This window comes from Diabrotica virgifera, chromosome 1 (assembly GCF_917563875.1).
Source record: "Diabrotica virgifera virgifera chromosome 1, PGI_DIABVI_V3a".
Lineage (NCBI taxonomy): Eukaryota > Metazoa > Arthropoda > Insecta > Coleoptera > Chrysomelidae > Diabrotica > Diabrotica virgifera.
The window spans coordinates 169883457-169902878 of NC_065443.1; the positions used below are offsets into that span (position 1 = coordinate 169883457).

At 35.4% G+C, this 19422-nt stretch overlaps 2 protein-coding genes across 2 annotated transcripts in view; both read right to left on the reverse strand.

Annotated features, from left to right (window-relative positions):
• Positions 1-19422, reverse strand: part of LOC126878856 (endoplasmic reticulum junction formation protein lunapark-B-like) — a 109416-nt gene that overhangs the window by 69594 nt on the left and 20400 nt on the right. The window contains exon 2 of the mRNA XM_050641755.1: positions 6970-7199. Coding sequence (XP_050497712.1) covers positions 6970-7199 — 230 coding nt within the window. The remainder of the gene's footprint in view (positions 1-6969; positions 7200-19422) is intronic.
• Positions 14101-18080, reverse strand: LOC126878852 (52 kDa repressor of the inhibitor of the protein kinase-like). The gene is made up of 2 exons (XM_050641749.1): positions 14620-18080; positions 14101-14520 (listed from the first exon to the last, which is right to left on the reverse strand). Exon 1 carries the CDS (start codon positions 16821-16823, stop codon positions 14868-14870), a length of 1956 nt encoding a protein of 651 aa, XP_050497706.1. The 5' UTR covers positions 16824-18080; the 3' UTR covers positions 14101-14520; positions 14620-14867.

Sequence of the window (19422 nt, forward strand, 5' to 3'; positions counted from 1 at the left end):
TTGTGCATGTTACCATGGAAATGGGATTTCCCCCACCCCTTTGTCGACCACGCAGCGTTCCACCCCTAGAGATTTTACTTAGTTACGTCATGACCTAATATAAAAAAATAATAAAAACCACGGCTTTGACCCCTTATAACTACCCTCGTCCCCCACTCTGGTTTCCGCCCGTTGGGGAAAGTCATGTACACAACTAATTCAACATATCCCCGTATAGTTTTTCCATATTACTTATCACGCACAAAATCCGCTTCCAGCTCTTGAGACTATAACAAGCTAAAAATTAAAGCAATAACGCAGAAAACACAAAAAATCGCCGATATAACTTAATTAACCCATGAAATGTCAATAGTGTCAACATTTCATAAATGTTAATAGTGTCAACATTTCATAACAGTGGAGTAAACTTGCCTGAGGTTGGACCAATTGCAAACAAGCACTAAAGCGCGATAAATTTGAATTCATCCTTTTAGTTTAAAAAAAGGGTATAGTAAGTAAGTTTCGACCATAGATTTAAGAATCCCGAGATGTAACATGAACCTATATATAGATAGCTGTGCGAATGTTGCCTTGCTTCTAAACAGAATCGCTGGGGTGGGGAGCTTCTACATAAATGAAACAGAGTTGGATTCAGAATAATGAATAATATTTATTGAATTAGCTTCGAATATAACACAAATTAATATACACTTATTTACCTAATTACACTAATCGTATTGACTAATCACAAAAAACAAGAAGTTATCTTAAATTTAAAATTCATATTTTAATGTAGGATATGCACACGTTTGAAATATACTTTGTTTACCGTATATTTATAACATAAAGTTTTCCAATAAAAAGAATCAATGATCAAAAACTAAAAAATATTTTCATTGTCCAGAAAATAATGTCCTTTTATTATGAATAATTCTTTTACTTTTACTAGTATCTATAATTGTTTTATTATAATGATGAATTCGGACGTTAATGTTGGTGAAAATTATTAATTTTAATAAATTGGAATAATGTGACTGTAAAAAGGAATAATGTTTGAAATGGTTGTTTAATTTCTTAAATAATAATTGTTCTGTTAATTCTTTTAATATTTGGATATTTCGGCAGTAGAGCAAATAATAACAACATCTTTGGATATTTGGATGGATAAGTTAAATTTAATGTATGTCTTTGGTTGATGAATGATATCAAGTCTGCTCGGTCTCCTATAAGTGCGTTTACACAATCTTCACATTTCAAAATTCTCGATATTTTATAAATGACATATTCTGAAATTTATATAATAACTTCTCTCTTGTAATGTGTAAATGATAAGTTCCTTAATTGAAGTGATATAAAATTTGTATCGGATATGTCATCGTTATCATCAACACATTTGTCTTCAACAATTCGTTCTCTGCCACAAGACTTATTAATTATTTTTTCAGGAGCCATAACTGTAATCAGTTCTAAAGGAATACAATTTCCTCTAAAACTATCCCTTAGTTCTATATGTTTTCAACATTTTTTTATAAGCTGCCTTAAACTGTTTAGCAGTTGGATTATTGTTATAACACCCCAATTGATCTAATTAACCCCAAAAAAAATTTTTTTGTATTTATTTTGTATATATTTTTGTAATTTTTTTTAAGTTATATTACATTGCATTAATAGAAAACATATTTAGAATCACCAACTAACAGACTACGACATCTTGAGCATATTATATTAAAAAAATAAACAAAGCAATACAATGCTAAAATAAGTAACTCGGTACTTTTTACAATTACAAACAATCTGGCATAATACCACCCTGGTGTCGAATGTAAACAAAGCGGCATTGGAATTTGGAGCTTCGAACATTATCGGTGGTTCTCGTCACAATACGAAGCTAATGTCGACTCCAATTGGTGGAATCGCTTAGGTAGGGATAAAGAAGAATTTGGCACGCTGCGCAATGAACGATGTTACATCTCGGGGTTTTGTACATATGAACTCAGCAGAGCACAACCATAAAAAACATGAAATCGAAAAGTGACCAAGCTTATAATTAAGTACTAATTAGGTGCTAATTTAGTACCCCAATCGCGAATTTAGTGCTCCTTTATTTTTTAAGTTATGACATGTTCTGCCAGGTACATATGAAGTCATTAGAGTACTACCTTAAAAAATCAAAAAAATCCAAACATACCTATCTTAAATTTAGGTGCTAATTAGGTGCTAATTAAGTGCCCTAATAACGAATTTCATGCTCAGTTTTTTTTCAAATTTTGACGCGTACTGCATTCAAGTTCATGCGAGGTCAGTACAAAGGCAAGCCGTTGAAAACATCATCAATAGAGTTGCTGGCCTATCTCACATTTGAGTGCTAATTAGGTGCTTATGTAGTACCCCAATCGCGAATTTAGTGCTCCTTTATTTTTTAAGTTATGACATGTTCTGCCAGGTACATATGAAGTCATTAGAGTACTACCTTAAAAAATCAAAAAAATCCAAACATACCTATCTTAAATTTAGGTGCTAATTAGGTGCTAATTAAGTGCCCTAATAACGAATTTCATGCTCAGTTTTTTTTCAAATTTTGACGCGTACTGCATTCAAGTTCATGCGAGGTCAGTACAAAGGCAAGCCGTTGAAAACATCATCAATAGAGTTGCTGGCCTATCTCACATTTGAGTGCTAATTAGGTGCTTATGTAGTACCCCAATCGCGAATTTAGTGCTCCTTTATTTTTTAAGTTATGACATGTTCTGCCAGGTACATATGAACTCAGCAGAGCACAACCATAAAAAACATCAAATCGAAAAGTGACCAAGCTTATAATTTAGCACTAATTAGGTGCTAATTTAGTACCCCAATCGCGAATTTAGTGCTCCTTTTTTTTTTAAATTATGACGCGTTCTGCCAGGTACATATGTACTCAGCAGAGTACAACTTTAATAAACGTCAAATCGAAAAATGACCAAGCTTATAATTAAGTACTAATTAGGTGCTAATTTAGTACCCCAATCGCGAATTAAATGCTCCATTTTTTCTTTCCTTTAAGCCATGTTTGAGCTCGCTTTAAGCCGTGACAAATTCGTAAACCACGAGCTCGCAACTAAATTTACTTAACGAGACAAATAACTTATGTACAGTGGCGGATCCAGGAGGGAGGGCTATAGGCCCCCCCCCCCCCCGAAGGATCATTTTTAACTTTTTTTTCTTATATATTCTACACTTCCAAAAGAATCAGAATTACTTAAAATTCAAAAACATCCAAAAAATCTAAAAAAAAAATACATTTTATCTGAGTATCAGCTCAAAATAGAAAAAAAATTATTTCGAATCAAAAACTGTAAACTTGAAACTTTTTGATTACTTTATTTTTACCGAGAGGTACAGCGATCTTGAGTCGTTAAATCCCAAATAGCAAATAGATCTCTGTTGTATTAAAGAAAGTAAATATGTAATTATGAACACAATTTGTGTGATTCATCAACTTCGTTTGCAAGTCCTCCTTCCCCCCTTCTCATATGTATATTTAGAGATAGAATTGATATAAAGCAAATAAATACATACCTTTTGCAGAACCAGTTGATAGATCTGCACTTAAATAGTGGTTTTTGAAGTTGAATCCACATTTGAGTTTTGTCGCGTTCCAGATCCTCTCCGAGATTTCTTGCTGCCAAACTCCAGGCTTCAGTTTGACGACGCTTCGATTTTTGTGATTTTTTGTTTGAGCAAGTGCTTTGAAATTGCTCATCTTCATGGAGATGGTGCAATTTTTCGTCTCGATGATATCTTCAGCGTCATATAGATTTTCTTCGAAAGTTGCATCGCAGGCGCTTGAATTCGGCTGATCACTCTCACGAAAACGGGGAACTTTCTCTGATTTTTCGCGGCCATTCATCAAATCCCGAATCCCATCTTTATTACAGGACACGTATGAATGAAATTTTCTCCCACAAATGATCATTTTTCGATAAAACTTTATCTCCTAAGAGAATAATTTCCGATTTGTAAAGCAACAGTTTTTCCGTTATTTCTTCGCGGTCTATCACCCGAGGTCTTCCGGGACCACTCATCTTATGCGCGGATTTTGGACATTCGATGACTACTGTTGTAAGCTTTCAACTGACCGTTTAGGGAAATCCAAGGACAGCGAAACCCTCTAAAAGCGCCAGTCAGCATAGACATTAGCAATTAAATAATTATTTCACAATAAAACACTGAAAAACGTTTGTTTTTCTATACTTCCACAAAATTTATTACAAGTATGTTATTACTACAGCTGTTTCGGCAAAGTGCCTTTCTCAAGTGATATATTTTACAATGTAAAATATATCACATTGTAAAATATATCACTTGAGAAAGGCACTTTGCCGAAACAGCTATAGTAATAACATAGTTGTAATAAATTTTGTGGAAGTATAGAAAAACAAACGTTTTTCAGTGTTTTATTGTGAGATAAAATGAACTTCCATCAAGTAACGGTCGAATCCATCAATTAAATAATTATTATTTGCAACGCGGGAATCCCAGGCTTGAGGAATTTGAATTCCTCAACTCTATCTACTATAATGCTTAGTTCTGCATTTATTAATCCATATATTACAAGTCTGAGGTTCCACATTCTTGGATAAAAGATTTCAGGATCTCAAATTTCAAATTTCGAGATTTCGGATTAAAGAACTCATTTTTTTTTTCGTCTACAAGTATTTTAAAATTCAGAATCCTCAATTGTGTGTCGTGTTATATAAAATTCTAGATTATAATCTACAGCCTAGAAGTGTAAATAATATAAAAATGAAATACATTATCAATAACAATTATCTAGTTATAGAACCTCAATAAACTGGACTAGTTCGACTGCTACAGAAAAAGTCTACATTATTTTGATTCTACTCAAAACGCATGCATAGATGTGAATGATATTTTCTAGAAATCCAAGTGCTGGAAAAACACCTGCAATAAAAGCAATTATTATTAATAAGATCTAGAAAAGACATAATGTAGTGTATCTCGATAACCGCACTACAAAACTGTACATATGACGGTATAAAAGCAAGAAATAAAAGGAGCTCTAAATTCACGTTTGGGGTACTAAATTATCACCTAATTAGTGCTTAATTATAAGCTTGGTCACTTTTCGATTTGATGTTTTTTATGGTTGTGCTCTGCTGAGTTCATATGTACCTGGCAGAACATGTCATAACTTAAAAAATAAAGGAGCACTAAATTCGCGATTGGGGTACTAAATTAGCACCTAATTAGTACTTAATTATAAGCTTGGTCACTTTTCGATTTGATGTTTTTTAGGGTTGTGCTCTGCTGAGTTCATATGTACCTGGCAGAACACGTCATAATTTAAAAAAAAAGGAGCACTAAATTCGCGATTGGGGTACTAAATTAGCACCTAATTAGTACTTAATTATAAGCTTGGTCACTTTTCGATTTGATGTTTTTTATGGTTGTGCTCTGCTGAGTTCATATGTACAGCCGGTTCCTAAAAAAACTGATACGACTCTTAGTAAGATTTGATCATGTTGAGCAGTGTATTTGATTGATCTGACATTTATTATGACATACAAATAATAAAATAAACAAACAACAAACAACTGATTACTATTATGTTAATTCATAAATTGTACTAATTATTAAGGTCTAAATGTTTATATTATTTTAAATCTATCTAAACTTTTATATTAACTATCTAAATGATAGTTTTTACATCAAATAGATCACATAATTATTGTAAACGTGGATTATACAACAAAACAAATTAATATTCAATTCAGCCCTGTAACTTATTAAAATAAATATTATAGAAGTTTTCAGGGACTTTCAGCCCTCGGTAATAATGTAGTCTTTCATTCTGAGTTTAAATTTTTCAAAAATAGTTATTAGTTTTCTCAGGATTCGAAGAAAATGAATACAATTAAAATACATTGAGAATTTTGACATGCGTCACAATTTTGCATTAACTCAATGTAAAATTCTAAACTGTTAAATTCCAGCTTCCCTAATTATTTGACATCAGAAGACATTAGAAACTATTTGTAGAGGATTGAAATCTGTATTGAAAACAACTGTTAAAATTGGTCTACGTAATTAAACATATTCCAAAATTTTGTAAAAATGTAATTTTTCATTTCAGTTACATTCATTACAAATGTTACATTTTGTAAAAATGTAACATTTCAGTTTTCAGCCCAAACTTAGGCCACACACAATGCAATAATGTTCACATTTTTGAACTGTCAATATTTTTATTTTATCATCTATTGTTAAAAAAAAACCCAGTTGATAAGATACTCTCAGTTGCGGAGAAAGTATTAATAATAAAGATTAATAATAAAGTCTAATAACCGTGGAACAGAATAAGCTATCTGACAAATTTTAAGATTTGGCAGTGACATTGACAGTATGTAAATATTAAGTATTTATTCTTCAAAATACACTGCTCAATTTTCTACAAAATACGCTTCAAGAGTCGTATCAGTTTTTTTTTGGAACCAGGTGTACCTGGCAGAACACGTCATAATTTTTAAAAAAAGGAGCACTAAATTCGCGATTGGGGTACTAAATTAGCACCTAATTAGTACTTAATTATAAGCTTGGTCACTTTTCGATTTGATGTTTTTTATGGTTGTGCTCTGCTGAGTTCATATGTACCTTGCAGAACACGTCATAATTTAAAAAAAAGGAGCACTAAATTCGCGATTGGGGTACTTAATTAGCACCTAATTAGCACCTAATTATGCACTTGGTCTGATTCCATTCTGCTAACCTTGCTCTGCTAGGTTCATGGACATCGGGATGTTCATTAATCTAAGGTTTCGACATGGTTTCAGTGCTTACTATGATGCCAATTTTTTTCGTTTGGCTAAAAATAGAACTGGATCGAAATTTTCACATATGTGTATAAACTAATTGATTAGTTAATCATAGTTAAATCATGCCAGTTAGACGCTAATAATCTAATATTACTTTAAAAAAAACTTCACTTACATGAAAGAGAATGCGACGAGAGGTATGATGTAGATGAGTTTATTGTTCGACGATATCCGGTTGTAATAATAATAAATTAAACACGATAGTATTAAATAAGTTAAAACAGCTAGCAATATAAATCTACCAATCACTTTTTTTCTGTACAGCTCTGTACCTCTGCCAAATTCTTCTATAGAGACTATCTCATTCTCTAACTTTTCTAACACCTCGTATGTGCTTTTCTTCTTCTGCAACAAAAGTAAAATATATAAGCTTTATTGATGTTTGCCATGTGTAAATATTAAGCCGGCCTCAAACGACTCGTGTACTTCGCAAGTACAGAATTATTCGCCTACTTGGAAAGTATACAAGTTTGCGATTGCAATGACAAACAGGGCACTCACACGACGTGTACAATTTACAAGTACGCGAGCGTAAACATTTGGCTTAACGACCTTGACAAATGAATCAGTGGTGTGATTACTAATAAATAGACCAGGACATTTAGGAAAAATTTAGAAAGTTACAACTTTTTCATTGTGTTCAGTAAAAAATTAACAATAGAAAAATGGCTCGAAATGCATAGTTGCATTTTAAAATGCATGATATCCATCCAAAAGTGCATAAACATGTCAAAATAAGGGTATTAGGGCCAGATTTTGTTTCTCGGGGGGTTTTTGGGTCGCTGAGGACGAATAATACGCCATCAGAACTGACCATCGGGGCACCTGGTGTCCAGGTTCCCTGATAAGGCACGTCATTTAGAGTTTAGAGGGTTTTCGGCACTAAATTTATGCAAACAGATTACTCGGGAGTTTTTGGGGTAGCTGAGCAAAAATACGCCATCAAAACCGACCCCCCGTTGCACCTGATGCCCAAAAACCCTCCAAACTCCTGAAAATAACATGCCTTAGCATTGTGTACCAGGTGGTCGGGGGTCGGTTCTGATACCGTATTCGTATTAAGCGACCCCAAAAACTGCCTACTTAATCTATTTGCATGCATTCAGTGCCGAAAACCTTAAAACCCTCAGAAGATGACGTGCCTTAGAAGTGAGCACGGGCACAAGGTGCTCCGGGGGTCGATTCTGATGGAGTATTCGTGTTCAGCAGCACCCCAACCCCCGTATAATCCGTTTGCATTAATTTAGTACCAAAATCCCTCGAAACTTCAGAAGATGCGACGTGCTACAGCAGTGACACTGGGCACGAGAGGCTACAGGGGTCGGTTCTGATGGCATATTCGTATTCAGCGACTCCACAAACCTCCAAGTAAACTGATTGCATTAATTTAGGGCCGTTAGCCTTCGAACCTCCAGATGACGTGCCCTAGCAGCGACCCTGGGCACCAAGTGCTCGGGGGGTAGGTTCTGATAGCGTAGTCATGTTCGTCGACCTCAAAAACCTCGCGAGTAACAAAACTTGGCCCTTAATATGCTTATTTTGACATGTTTATGCACTTTTTAATGCATATTAAGAACTTTAAAAAGCAATTATTAATTAGGAATTTCCACCCATTTTCTATTTTAGACTTTTTTCCTGACATCATCCTGAACACAATGCAAAACTAGCAAGTCTCTAGGTGGTGTATTTAAAAATCGATTTATTCCGGTGTTTTTAGTGCTAAATGTACTGGTCTAATGAATAGTCGCAGTAAATGCCAATTATTTATACATTTCGTTTGACCACCTCTGCAAGTATAGACAAGTATGCACTTCGTAAGTGTGCGAATAATCGTGATCCCTTTGACTCGGGTCATTTTTACCGACAACAGTTGGAAGACGAACGAGTGGCAACGAGTGACAAATAATTGTACGAGTAACCCACTCAGACGACATGGCAAGTATACGCAAGTGACGATTATTCGTCAAGTACACGAGTCGTTTGAGTCCGGCTTTAAAAGCATAGACGCAAATATTCTACGGCTATCCCTACTTTTTCTTTCTTTACACAGCAAATTACGTTTAGTAAAATTCTCACTGATATGGAAATGTAAACAAGTAAACATTAGTTGACAATGACAGTGTCATCATTAACATAGATATGGCTATTTTAATCAGTTTTTGAATGTTCTTGGATAACAGATACTTGTATAATTGCTTAATTATTAATTCAGTTAATTAATAGGATTATTTTTCACTATTTATTCAGTGATTACAATAATTTATATACTATAACATAAAAACTAACAATTGAGAAAAGAGAAAAAGTGATAAATTGATTTTAATAATAAACTGTTACTATGGAACGCTTAGATAAATATTGTCGAAAATCTTTAACAACAAAATACTTGGATCACATACCCTGGTGTATTCTGTGCTTGGATCTTCCATAAATAATAAACGATAAATAACTTTTTATTAATTGTACCTCTTAAATCAATCATTTATCAAATAATTTAATAAACAACTAAAAATATAGTTAGCTTCCATTCGTCGTGGTAGTCGGACGTGCGTAGGAAAGAAGCTTGTTTTTAAAACCGGTGTTTATAAATTAGATATATAAATAAATATTTTGTGAACTTTAAAAGTAAATTAATTACACCAAATAAAAGAGCGAAATCGGAATAAAGACATTAAAAACTAAAGAGAGTGCAGTTAGCGGGGGCGACGCCCCCGATAAAAATGTTTTAGAAACAAAAATGGATACAGAACATGCAACATCTTCAAAGGAGGAGCTGTTAGGATTTCAAAATCTTGTTCCGGTTGCACAGATAAGTACCACAAAACTTGTTAATAATAAACCCATTATCGATAATGACTTTGCTAATGTACACACTTCAATAACAAATAACATAAACAAAGAAGTAGGAACAAAAAGAGAGGAATTTCTTTACCGAAAACGATCTAGGACCTTTTTACGTTTATTTAGAAAATAATTCACCCGATTTTAAAGGCAGATTAAACGCGTTAAGGATAGGTGACATTATTATCACAAATTTTAAAGAAATTGATGAAAAAATTGTAAGCATTGACGCAGTAGGAAGAAATAAAATACGTATAAAATTTAAACATTATAAATCGGCTAACTATATCATATCTAAAAAAAATGAAGCAATATTTACAAAAAATAATTTAGACATATACATTCCTAAGTTTCTTTTAGTTAGACAGGGCGTAATAAAAGATATTTCCACAGAATTTTCAGTAGAGTATGTTAAAAACAGAATCAAAATGTACGATTTACACTTTAAATTTGAAGTCCTTCAAGTCACAAGATTAAATCGGAGGCAAGTAGATGAAAACGGTACTCAATACATTCCAACAAAAACATGTATAGTTAGTTTTAAGTCACAAGTGTTACCAAAATATGTAACAATCAACAAGATACTAAAGGAAGTCGAACCATATAAACAAAAGGTGCTATTATGCTTTAATTGTCTCAGATTCGGACATACAGGTGGGCAGTGTAAGAGCAAGGCTAGGTGCGATAAATGTCAAAAATCCCACAACTCAAAAGAATGTAAAAAGACCGATCTCACTCCAAAATGTTTTAACTGTTCGGGGGATCATTTTACTATAAATTTAAGCGCGTGTCAAGAATTTCAGCGTCAAAAACTTATTAAAGAAGCTGTGTCTTCCAATAATATTAGTTATCAAGACGCCAACAAACAGTTCCCCAGAAACTCCTATGCAAAAGTAACATCCATAAATACGGAACAAACTACAAACCTCTCCTGCCTCAAAACTTTCCCTCTATTAAATCCCATTAATTATACACCCACCCAATTCCCATCAAATTCAATTAACAAAATGCCAACTAATAATATATTCTACAATAATAATTCAAATAGTACAAATTCTCGAACATTTAAAAGACAGAGACCAAATAGTCCAGATCCAACATTAATTTTGCATAATGAAATTATATCTTCCCCTAGATCTCAATTACCTACGGGAGGAATATTAGACAGTATTAACTATAAGGGAAATATTAATAATAATCCAGTTGCATCTCCTTCAGACTTAAGCATGATAAATTCAATATTAGAATTAGTTATAGAAATTGTCACAAAAGTTTTAGTAACAAAAAGTATAAACATAAATAAGGAAGAACTCGAAAACTTAGTCAAATTAACTATAAATGGAAACACGTCATCAGATTCTCAGACCTCAACCATGCAATAAATATTCTTCAATGGAACTGCCGTTCGGCAGTTTCTAATGAAAATAACTTAGAATATCTACTAGATTGGGGCAACTACTCCGTTGCACTTCTATCGGAAACATGGTTTAAAGCAGAAAAATATTATAATTTTAAAGACTTCAACAATATTCGCTGTGACCGGGACGACGGGTACTGCGGCTCTGCCATTTTATGAAAATCAGACTTAATATACCAAGAAGTCTCAATTCCAACTACAATCAACTTTGAGCATACTTGTATCTCGGTTAATTTTCCATATATACATAAAAAAATTTACTTCGTTTCAGTATACTTTAAACCGAGAACTAGAATATCATTACAACAGTGGATTAACTTTTTGGAACAAATTCCAAAACCATTCATAATTGGGGGCGACTTTAAAGCACATAGTTTGGCATGGAACGATGGATATGACGATATATATGGCAAGATTCTTTTGGAAGCTATCGAACAATGCAACCTAGTAATTATGAACGACGGATCACCTACATTAGCAAACAATAAGAAGTCAGCTGTAGACTTGACCCTCTGTACACAGGATCTGACACAACTAATTACGTGGTCTACTTTAGAAGAACCTTATGGCTCTAACCACTTACCAATACACATACAATTTGGAAGGAATATCCCGCTTGCGCAAATTAAACAGACAAAACATAATATATGGAGACTCAAGGCTGTTAATTGGGATGTATACACCGCTACCCTAGAAGCAACAGAACCAAAATGATCACTAATGGGCATTATCGACAATATTAACAAAGCTGCCAACAAAGCAATTCCCTTACGAAAATCAAACACACAAAATAGAAATCATTGCTCGAATGATTGGTGGAACGAAACCTGTAACATAGCTGCTAAAGCAAGAAAACAAGCTTTCTTAACCTACACACAGGCTCCAAATCTTAATAATTTAACAGAATATAAGACTTGATGCAGTAGCTAAAATACTTTTAAAGAAACCAAGAAAAAAGCTGGATAAATTATTGCCAAAATCTAAATCAAAATACACCAATTAAAGAAGTGTGGAATAAAGTAAACCGATATAAAAACCGAAAACAAGCTAATAAACCCCCAATGGACCCCAAAGAAGACAGGATAAGCGAATTCCACACAAAAACCTCACCTCCATGGGTTGAAAATAACATTACTCAACAAATAGCTACCGTAAATAGGAACACTTATTTTCTACAATCGCTATTTCAATTATGGGAACTCGATCATTGCATTAAATCAACAAATAATAAATCTCCCGGGGCGGATAACATTTCATACAATATGTTGCATAAAATGCCCTTTAGACCATAAGAAAGCCTTGTTGGAATTGTTCAATTCGATTTGGATAAATAGGATTCCTTTTCCACCGATGTGGAAAGAATACATCATAGTACCTATCAAAAAACCTGGAAAACAGAACGGAAATGCAGATTCATACAGACCCATAGCTTTATCATCGTGTATATTTAAAACTATTTAAAACCATGGAAAGAACGGTAAAGAACAGGCTTGAATATTGGCTAGAAAATGAAAAAATATTACCTGACTCACAATATGCTTTTAGAAAGGGAAGATCTTCCTTGGAACCCCTAACGATACTAGTAAATGACATCAATCTAGGATTCACACACAAATACAGCACTTTGGCCACATTTTTGGATATAACTTCAGCATATGATAATGTTCAAATAAATATACTAGAAGAGAAGCTCATCAATATTGGTCTACCAACCTCCTTTGCCAACTTCATAAAATCAGCTTACTCTAATCGATCAGTTTCCTTAAAGATAAATCAAGAAATTTCGGAATCAAGAATACGTAGATCTGGATTGCCACAAGGTAGTATCCTGAGCCCAATCCTCTACAGCCTGTACACAATGGACATAGAAAATGTTATATCACAAAAGTCTAAAATTATTCAATACGCCGATCACGTTGTTATTTACACCAGTAGCAAATCAGAGGACAAATATATAGAAAATATCAACACTGAATTTATAGAAATCCAAAAATGCCTAGACAACATGAGACTTTCCATATCTGAGTCCAAATCCAATATATGTACTTTCTCTAGAAACAGAAACAACTATCAAAGACAATTAACAATAGGAAAATATAAACTCTGTATTAGTAACTCTGTAAAATATCTTGGTCTGCATCTAGTTAGAAAACTATTATGGAAGGACTGTATCCACCAAATTATCAAAAAAACAAGTAATTCTATAAATATTTTAAGAGTGTTAGTGGGGAGCAGACTCAAATACGGCTTTACTATTCTACAAAACAATGGTACGATCAATAATGGATTATGGAAGTCAACTCTACGGAACAGCAGCAGATACACATTAAAATAAAATACAACAATAAGATACAACAAAATAAATGCTTAAGAGTTTGCCTGGGATATCTTAAGTCAACGCCCATAAACATTATACAAGCTGAAGCCGTGGAACCTCTTCTTAAACTAAGAAGACAACTACTGAGCGGAAAATTCATGATAACAACCATTTCTAAAAAAACTTCTTACCTCAATAGTATACAGTCACTAACAGTTCAAGTTTGGACCCATAGATACTGGCACTTCAAGAAAACCCCCCTCATAGTAGAAACTTTCTCAGAAATAGCTGACATTACAGATATACTCTATTCCAACCAACTCCCCCCGGTTTTAATTTACTCACCTGAACAAATTTTTTCACGTGAAATTAGAACCTACTATTTTGAAAGTCAAGAAGTAGCAAGTACCAATCAAACAAAGTTCAACGAAACAAAAAACAAATACTGGCCAAACTATGATTCTATATTCACTGATGGATCAAATTCAAAAGAATATACCAGTTGTGCCTTTTACCATTTTGAGGAAAATACTGACAAAAAATTTATTTTACCAAAGGAAGCTTCCATATAGGTACACTGCAGAATTAACAGCAATAGTGCAAGCTATGAAATACGTACTCGGCTCTAACCACGACAAATTCAAATATATACGGACAGCAAAAGTACTTACTTACTTACTAGCCAACGCCCACCCTTGGCATGTTAGCCATTTGGCGGCGTGCTGACCAGTATAGACGAGCCGTTTCTCGTAGGCGATCTTCATCTCCTCGGGTGGTCTGTTATCAGGGCTGGGCACTCTGCAAGGGCGCCCACAGGATATTTCCTCAGGGGGGGCAAAGGGTATTGAAACAAAAAATACAAGAAAAATTGTTTTGCTGTTTAAAACGCAACACGGTTAGTGTCAGTAAAATGTTACTTAAATAATAATTGAATTCTTCTGGTGTCCATCGCAAATAAATCAATTACTTTCTGCATGAAGTTTTCTTTATTTTCTTTTATTTTTCTTCTGTGTACAGATAACAGGCATAGCCCAATTAAACGATTGTTCGACATCGTATTCCTTATCCAGGTCTTCACACGTTTGAGAGTGCTGTAAAAAAGTATCGAGGTTGTTATATTGTAATGTAAGTTTTAGAAGAACTGAAACACATGGATAAGAATATAACGTAATAAAATTATAGTTAGTTACCTGAATGATCGCTCGATGGTGCAAGTTGTTGGTGGCAGACAAAGAGCTATTTGGATGGCTTTTGCTACTGACGGCAAAAAGCAGGCATGCTCATGCTCAAGAACCTCTATTAAGTTCAGTTTTTCCAAGGCTTTGGCATCTATCTCCGTGTTTTTCCAAAGGTCGAACCACAGAATTGATTGCTCCTTAAAGTTGTCTAATAATTCACAATACGTGCTGTTTATATTGTTAATAGACTTTTCAAAATCTTACTTAGAAAGATCTTTCATGATTTTAGGGTGCAGATTGAAAATTTCAAATGATGGTTTGTTTCTATCTGAAAACCTATCTTTCAACGATTGAACCAAAGAATCCAAATAAGGCAAGAAAATGGACTTTCTATAGTATTCGTTGATAGTCTGGGTAGAGTGATTTCGTCTGTGAACCTGTCTCGCAGCAACACGAGGACATGTGAGCTCGATTCCAAGCTTGTTTGCTGTTTTTTCAACATTTGCCATAATGTTATCAAACTCTTTTTCTCCATTTTGTCGGTCTGAACTGAATAGCTCAGTAACATTCTGAATGTGTTTTGATATCTTCAAAATATCTACACTGACACCTTGTAACATTTGCGTAACGATTTCTAACTTGGCTCTGGCAATCACATGTAGACATATCACAAATGCTGTATTTGTAACTGCGCAATGAAGCTGGAAAGCTTTCTGCCTTGTGTCACGGTTACCTTCAGTCGATAGAGTCTGAAGTGCTTCAGCGATGCTAACAAACTGCTCACTAAACTTTCGAATTGCTTTATATTTTTCGGTCCATCTGGTTTCACATAGTTTTTGAAGAGTTCCCACTATTGCCCTTCTTTGGCCATTCTGCCGAAAAAATGTTATAACTTCTTTAACTGTGCCAGTTGTATTCCTGATTTGTGGTATGTCATTTAAATTATTGACTATTAAATTTAGCCGATGACTGGCGCAATGAAAATATAGAGCTTTTGGGTATTTCTCAGTTATTCTTTTATGTACTCCAGTTATTTCCCCAGCCATTGTACTACCACCATCATATCCTTGGCCAACTGCATTTTCCAAGTTCAAGCCCCAATTTGTTAATGTTAAAGTAATAGCATTTGCTATATGTTCAGCATCTAAACTTTTTAATGGGGTGAAATCAAGGAAGTCTTCTCTGATGCAATTTTCACTTTTATCAAAATATCTCACGCCCAGAGAGAGTTGCTCTGTACCAGTAATGTCCATTGTTTCGTCTGCTAAAATGGAAAATATTTCATTATCATTGATTTTTGTAACTAACTCGTCTCTTAAAACCGTTGCACATAAATCAATGATCTCATTTTGTGTCCTATGGGAAATGTACATTGCATTTTTCGGCGCATTTTTCAGATGGTCTTCTAAAACAGAATCACCAGCTTCTTTCCTAAAATGTAAAAGGTTATTGAACACAGCATCCTCATTGGTATGACCTCTTAATGGTAAATCATGTAGTGCACTAAACAAAATTGAAGAAACAATGGATTTTAGTTTCGCTCTGTTCGATTCAATTTGCTTGGCCAAACCATAATTTGCAAGACATTCAACATTTTTCTTTTCATTTTTCATGACAGATATAAAGTTACTTGAGTTTTCAGATGCTTGTCTGTGCCATTCAGAGTTCATATGCGATTTCGCATTTTCATGAAACTTTCTGAAATTGGTGAATGGGCGATTTATAAAGCCGCTTTGATAACTACCATGGGTTACGCGGGGCCTAAACAGTACACACAACTTGCATAACCCACCTTTAACTTCTTTTGAATAAGCTAACCAGGGGTACGTATTTAACCATTCATGGATAAATGGTCGTTTGCCATCGTCAATATCATACTTGAAATTGTAACATTTATCTGGCTTCCCTGGGTTTGTTAACAAAGTAAATTTCAAGCGATCGTTCAAGCTACAAATTTTATTAGTATCAAGGTAGTTCCCAACATCCAAATTTAAACTGTCTTCAACAATCGCAAAATTATCCGATGCGGTGGCCGTTACAACGTTAGTTTCTCTTTGAGAGGCGGATACAGCCGACTCCAAGCTAGATGGCCCTGCTACAGCTAAATCATTTTGACTGCATACTATACTACTGTTTTCGGTACTGTTCGGTATGTCAGATCCATCATCAATTTTCAGCCGCTTGTTTGGCTTGTTAAAGAACTTCCTTATGTCCATTTTTCTACAAATACAGTAGGCTAATTAAATTGATGCATTCAATCAGCTAAGTGTTAGGTGTCAAATAAATTAACGCATTTAACCGGGGAGTAGGCCGATAAATGGACAGAATAAGACCAAATGGATAATTTAGTTGCATTGAAAAATATTTTTAAAACCTTTTAGAGAAGTAAAAAATTCATCTAAGTTAATTAAAATTTGTAGATTAAAATACCTACCTTGCACAGTTGAATATCTCAACTGCGATACAGGAATAACTTATTTTCTTAAAGTAGGAAGGGTACTTATAAAAAATGTTATTACTTCAAGCACAATTTTTGAAATAAATATTGTAATTGTACTTCATAGACGCAAATGATGTTATTTTAATTCATAAAAAAGTATTTTTTACCTTTACACACAATAGATAACTACCTCGTAAAAATAAGCCTATTTTATTTAAGGTCAAGTGAGAAATAAAGTATATTATATAATACTTACACGTTGCACAAAAAACACTTTTAACACGTTAATATAAGTTCTATGAATAACAGTATATAAATTGTGAGCACTACCGTACTACTAGACGTATCAGATCGGCCGTTCAGCCCACCTATTTCATTTCTCAACTGGATAAGCCTAGACCGGACATCATCAGTGCATGCGGCATGCGCACCGAAAACGATGCGGTTCCATCCAAACATATGCGTCTCAGTCAGAAGGGATAAGGGATTGAGAAAAAATACATTTAAACTGGCATATCTCGTGAGCGATTATGATTAATATGGAATTTATTTTATAATATAAAGTAAGAGAGAGCTAAATATTTTTTACACGCTTTCGCCAAATTCTCAGGGGGGGCGATGGCCCCACCTGGCCCCTCCCTGGGGGCGCCCTTGGCACTCTGGGAGGTGAGCAGCATCCATCTGGGGCTGATTACATAGTGGACAGTTGTCATTTTCACGGACGCCGATGCGATGTAGATGGGAGGCCAGGTAGTCATGCCCCGTAGTTGTTCTGAACGCGGCTACACTGATGGGTCTCGGCAAGTTGTGAGGGATTGGTGACTCTATTAGGTGAGCCCAAGATTTTCCAGCACCGGCTTGTATTTGCTGGTCTTTTATCTTCGCTTTGATTCCTCTTTTAATGGTGGACTTTGCTGATGTGTACGATTGGAAGCTAGGGGGCTGTGGAAGAGTAGTGCCTTCTTTTGCAAGTTCATCCGCCGCTTCATTCCCTTCAACACCGACATGACTAGGGATCCATTGTAAAGTAATCAGCCACCCTTTTTCCAGCAAGTTCGATAGTTGGACGCGGCAAGATATTGTTTGGGCACAGTCGGTATATCGATTTGTCGACAGGGCGAGGATTGCGGCTTAGCAGTCGATGAAGAAGGCAACTTTTTGGGGGTGTTGGAGATTCTCGAGACTTTTAGCGGCTTCGTGTATAGCAGCAATTTCGCCATCATAGTTGGTGAGAGGGGCACCCACAGCTATGGAGCCTTTGGAGAACGTTGAGACATATCCTGCTCCTGTTCTTCCCGAGTCCGGCATCGAGGAGCCATCGCAGTAGATGTGGAGCCACTCATGCGCTGGGTAATTGGTGTGTATCGTCTCTAGGGCGGCTTTCCTTAGGACAATGTCTGACGATAAGTGCTTCGGGTCGTCATGGTTTTCAAGACACAATTCTGTGTTTGGTAGACAGCGGGCGAGTGTAGTTTGCGCTGGGAAGGGGGCGGCTTTCGACAGGTCAATGTGGTATTTTTCCATGATTTGATTTGCTACTGTAAGCGGAGTGGTTTGTGTTTTAAGACGTGAGGCTGCTTGTCTATATTCGTCCCATTTTTGTGGAAGTATTCGTCTTTGCCTTTCCCAGAAGGTTAACGCGTGTTGCTCTCTGCGCCATTGTATTGGTTCAATACCGGTCTGGGCTTCCATTGATGTAATCGGTGTTGATTTTGGAGCACCGGTGATGACGCGAAGGGCAGTGTTCTGGGCGACTTCAAGCTTGGAGGTGGTGTTTGTACTCGCAGTTATTGTAGCTTCACTCCCATATTCTAGTATCGGCCGGACATAGGTTTTGTATGTTGCTACCAAGACATCTTGCGTGGCGCCCCATTTTGTTGCTGTGAGACGTTTGAGCAGTCGACATCTCTTTGTGGCTTTCTCTGCAATGTCGTCGATTTGACGTTTCCACGTCATTTTCTTATCTATATACACCCCCAGGTATTTTGTTACATCCTCTCTTTCCAGGTCGACTCCTTTGTATGTCAGCTTGACAGCAGTCTGCTTTGTTGAAAGGGTAAGTACTTGATATACGGTTTTGGTTGTACTGACAGTTAGGCAGTTTTTATCCGCCCATTTTTCTAGATTTTTGAGAGCCTGGTTCATTACTCCCTCGAGCGCTTTCAGACTGCTACTTATTATTATTATGATGCCCATATTAGGAGGTCATCGGCATACAGGAGGGCATCAACACCAGGTGTCTTTCTAATCATTGCGAGCACATCGTTTATCATTAGGTTGAACAATTGACAGCTGATGACAGCTCCTTGTGGCAGCCCTTGTCTTTGTAGTCTGAATTTGGAACAATGGTTGTGAAATTTGACTCTCTGATACCT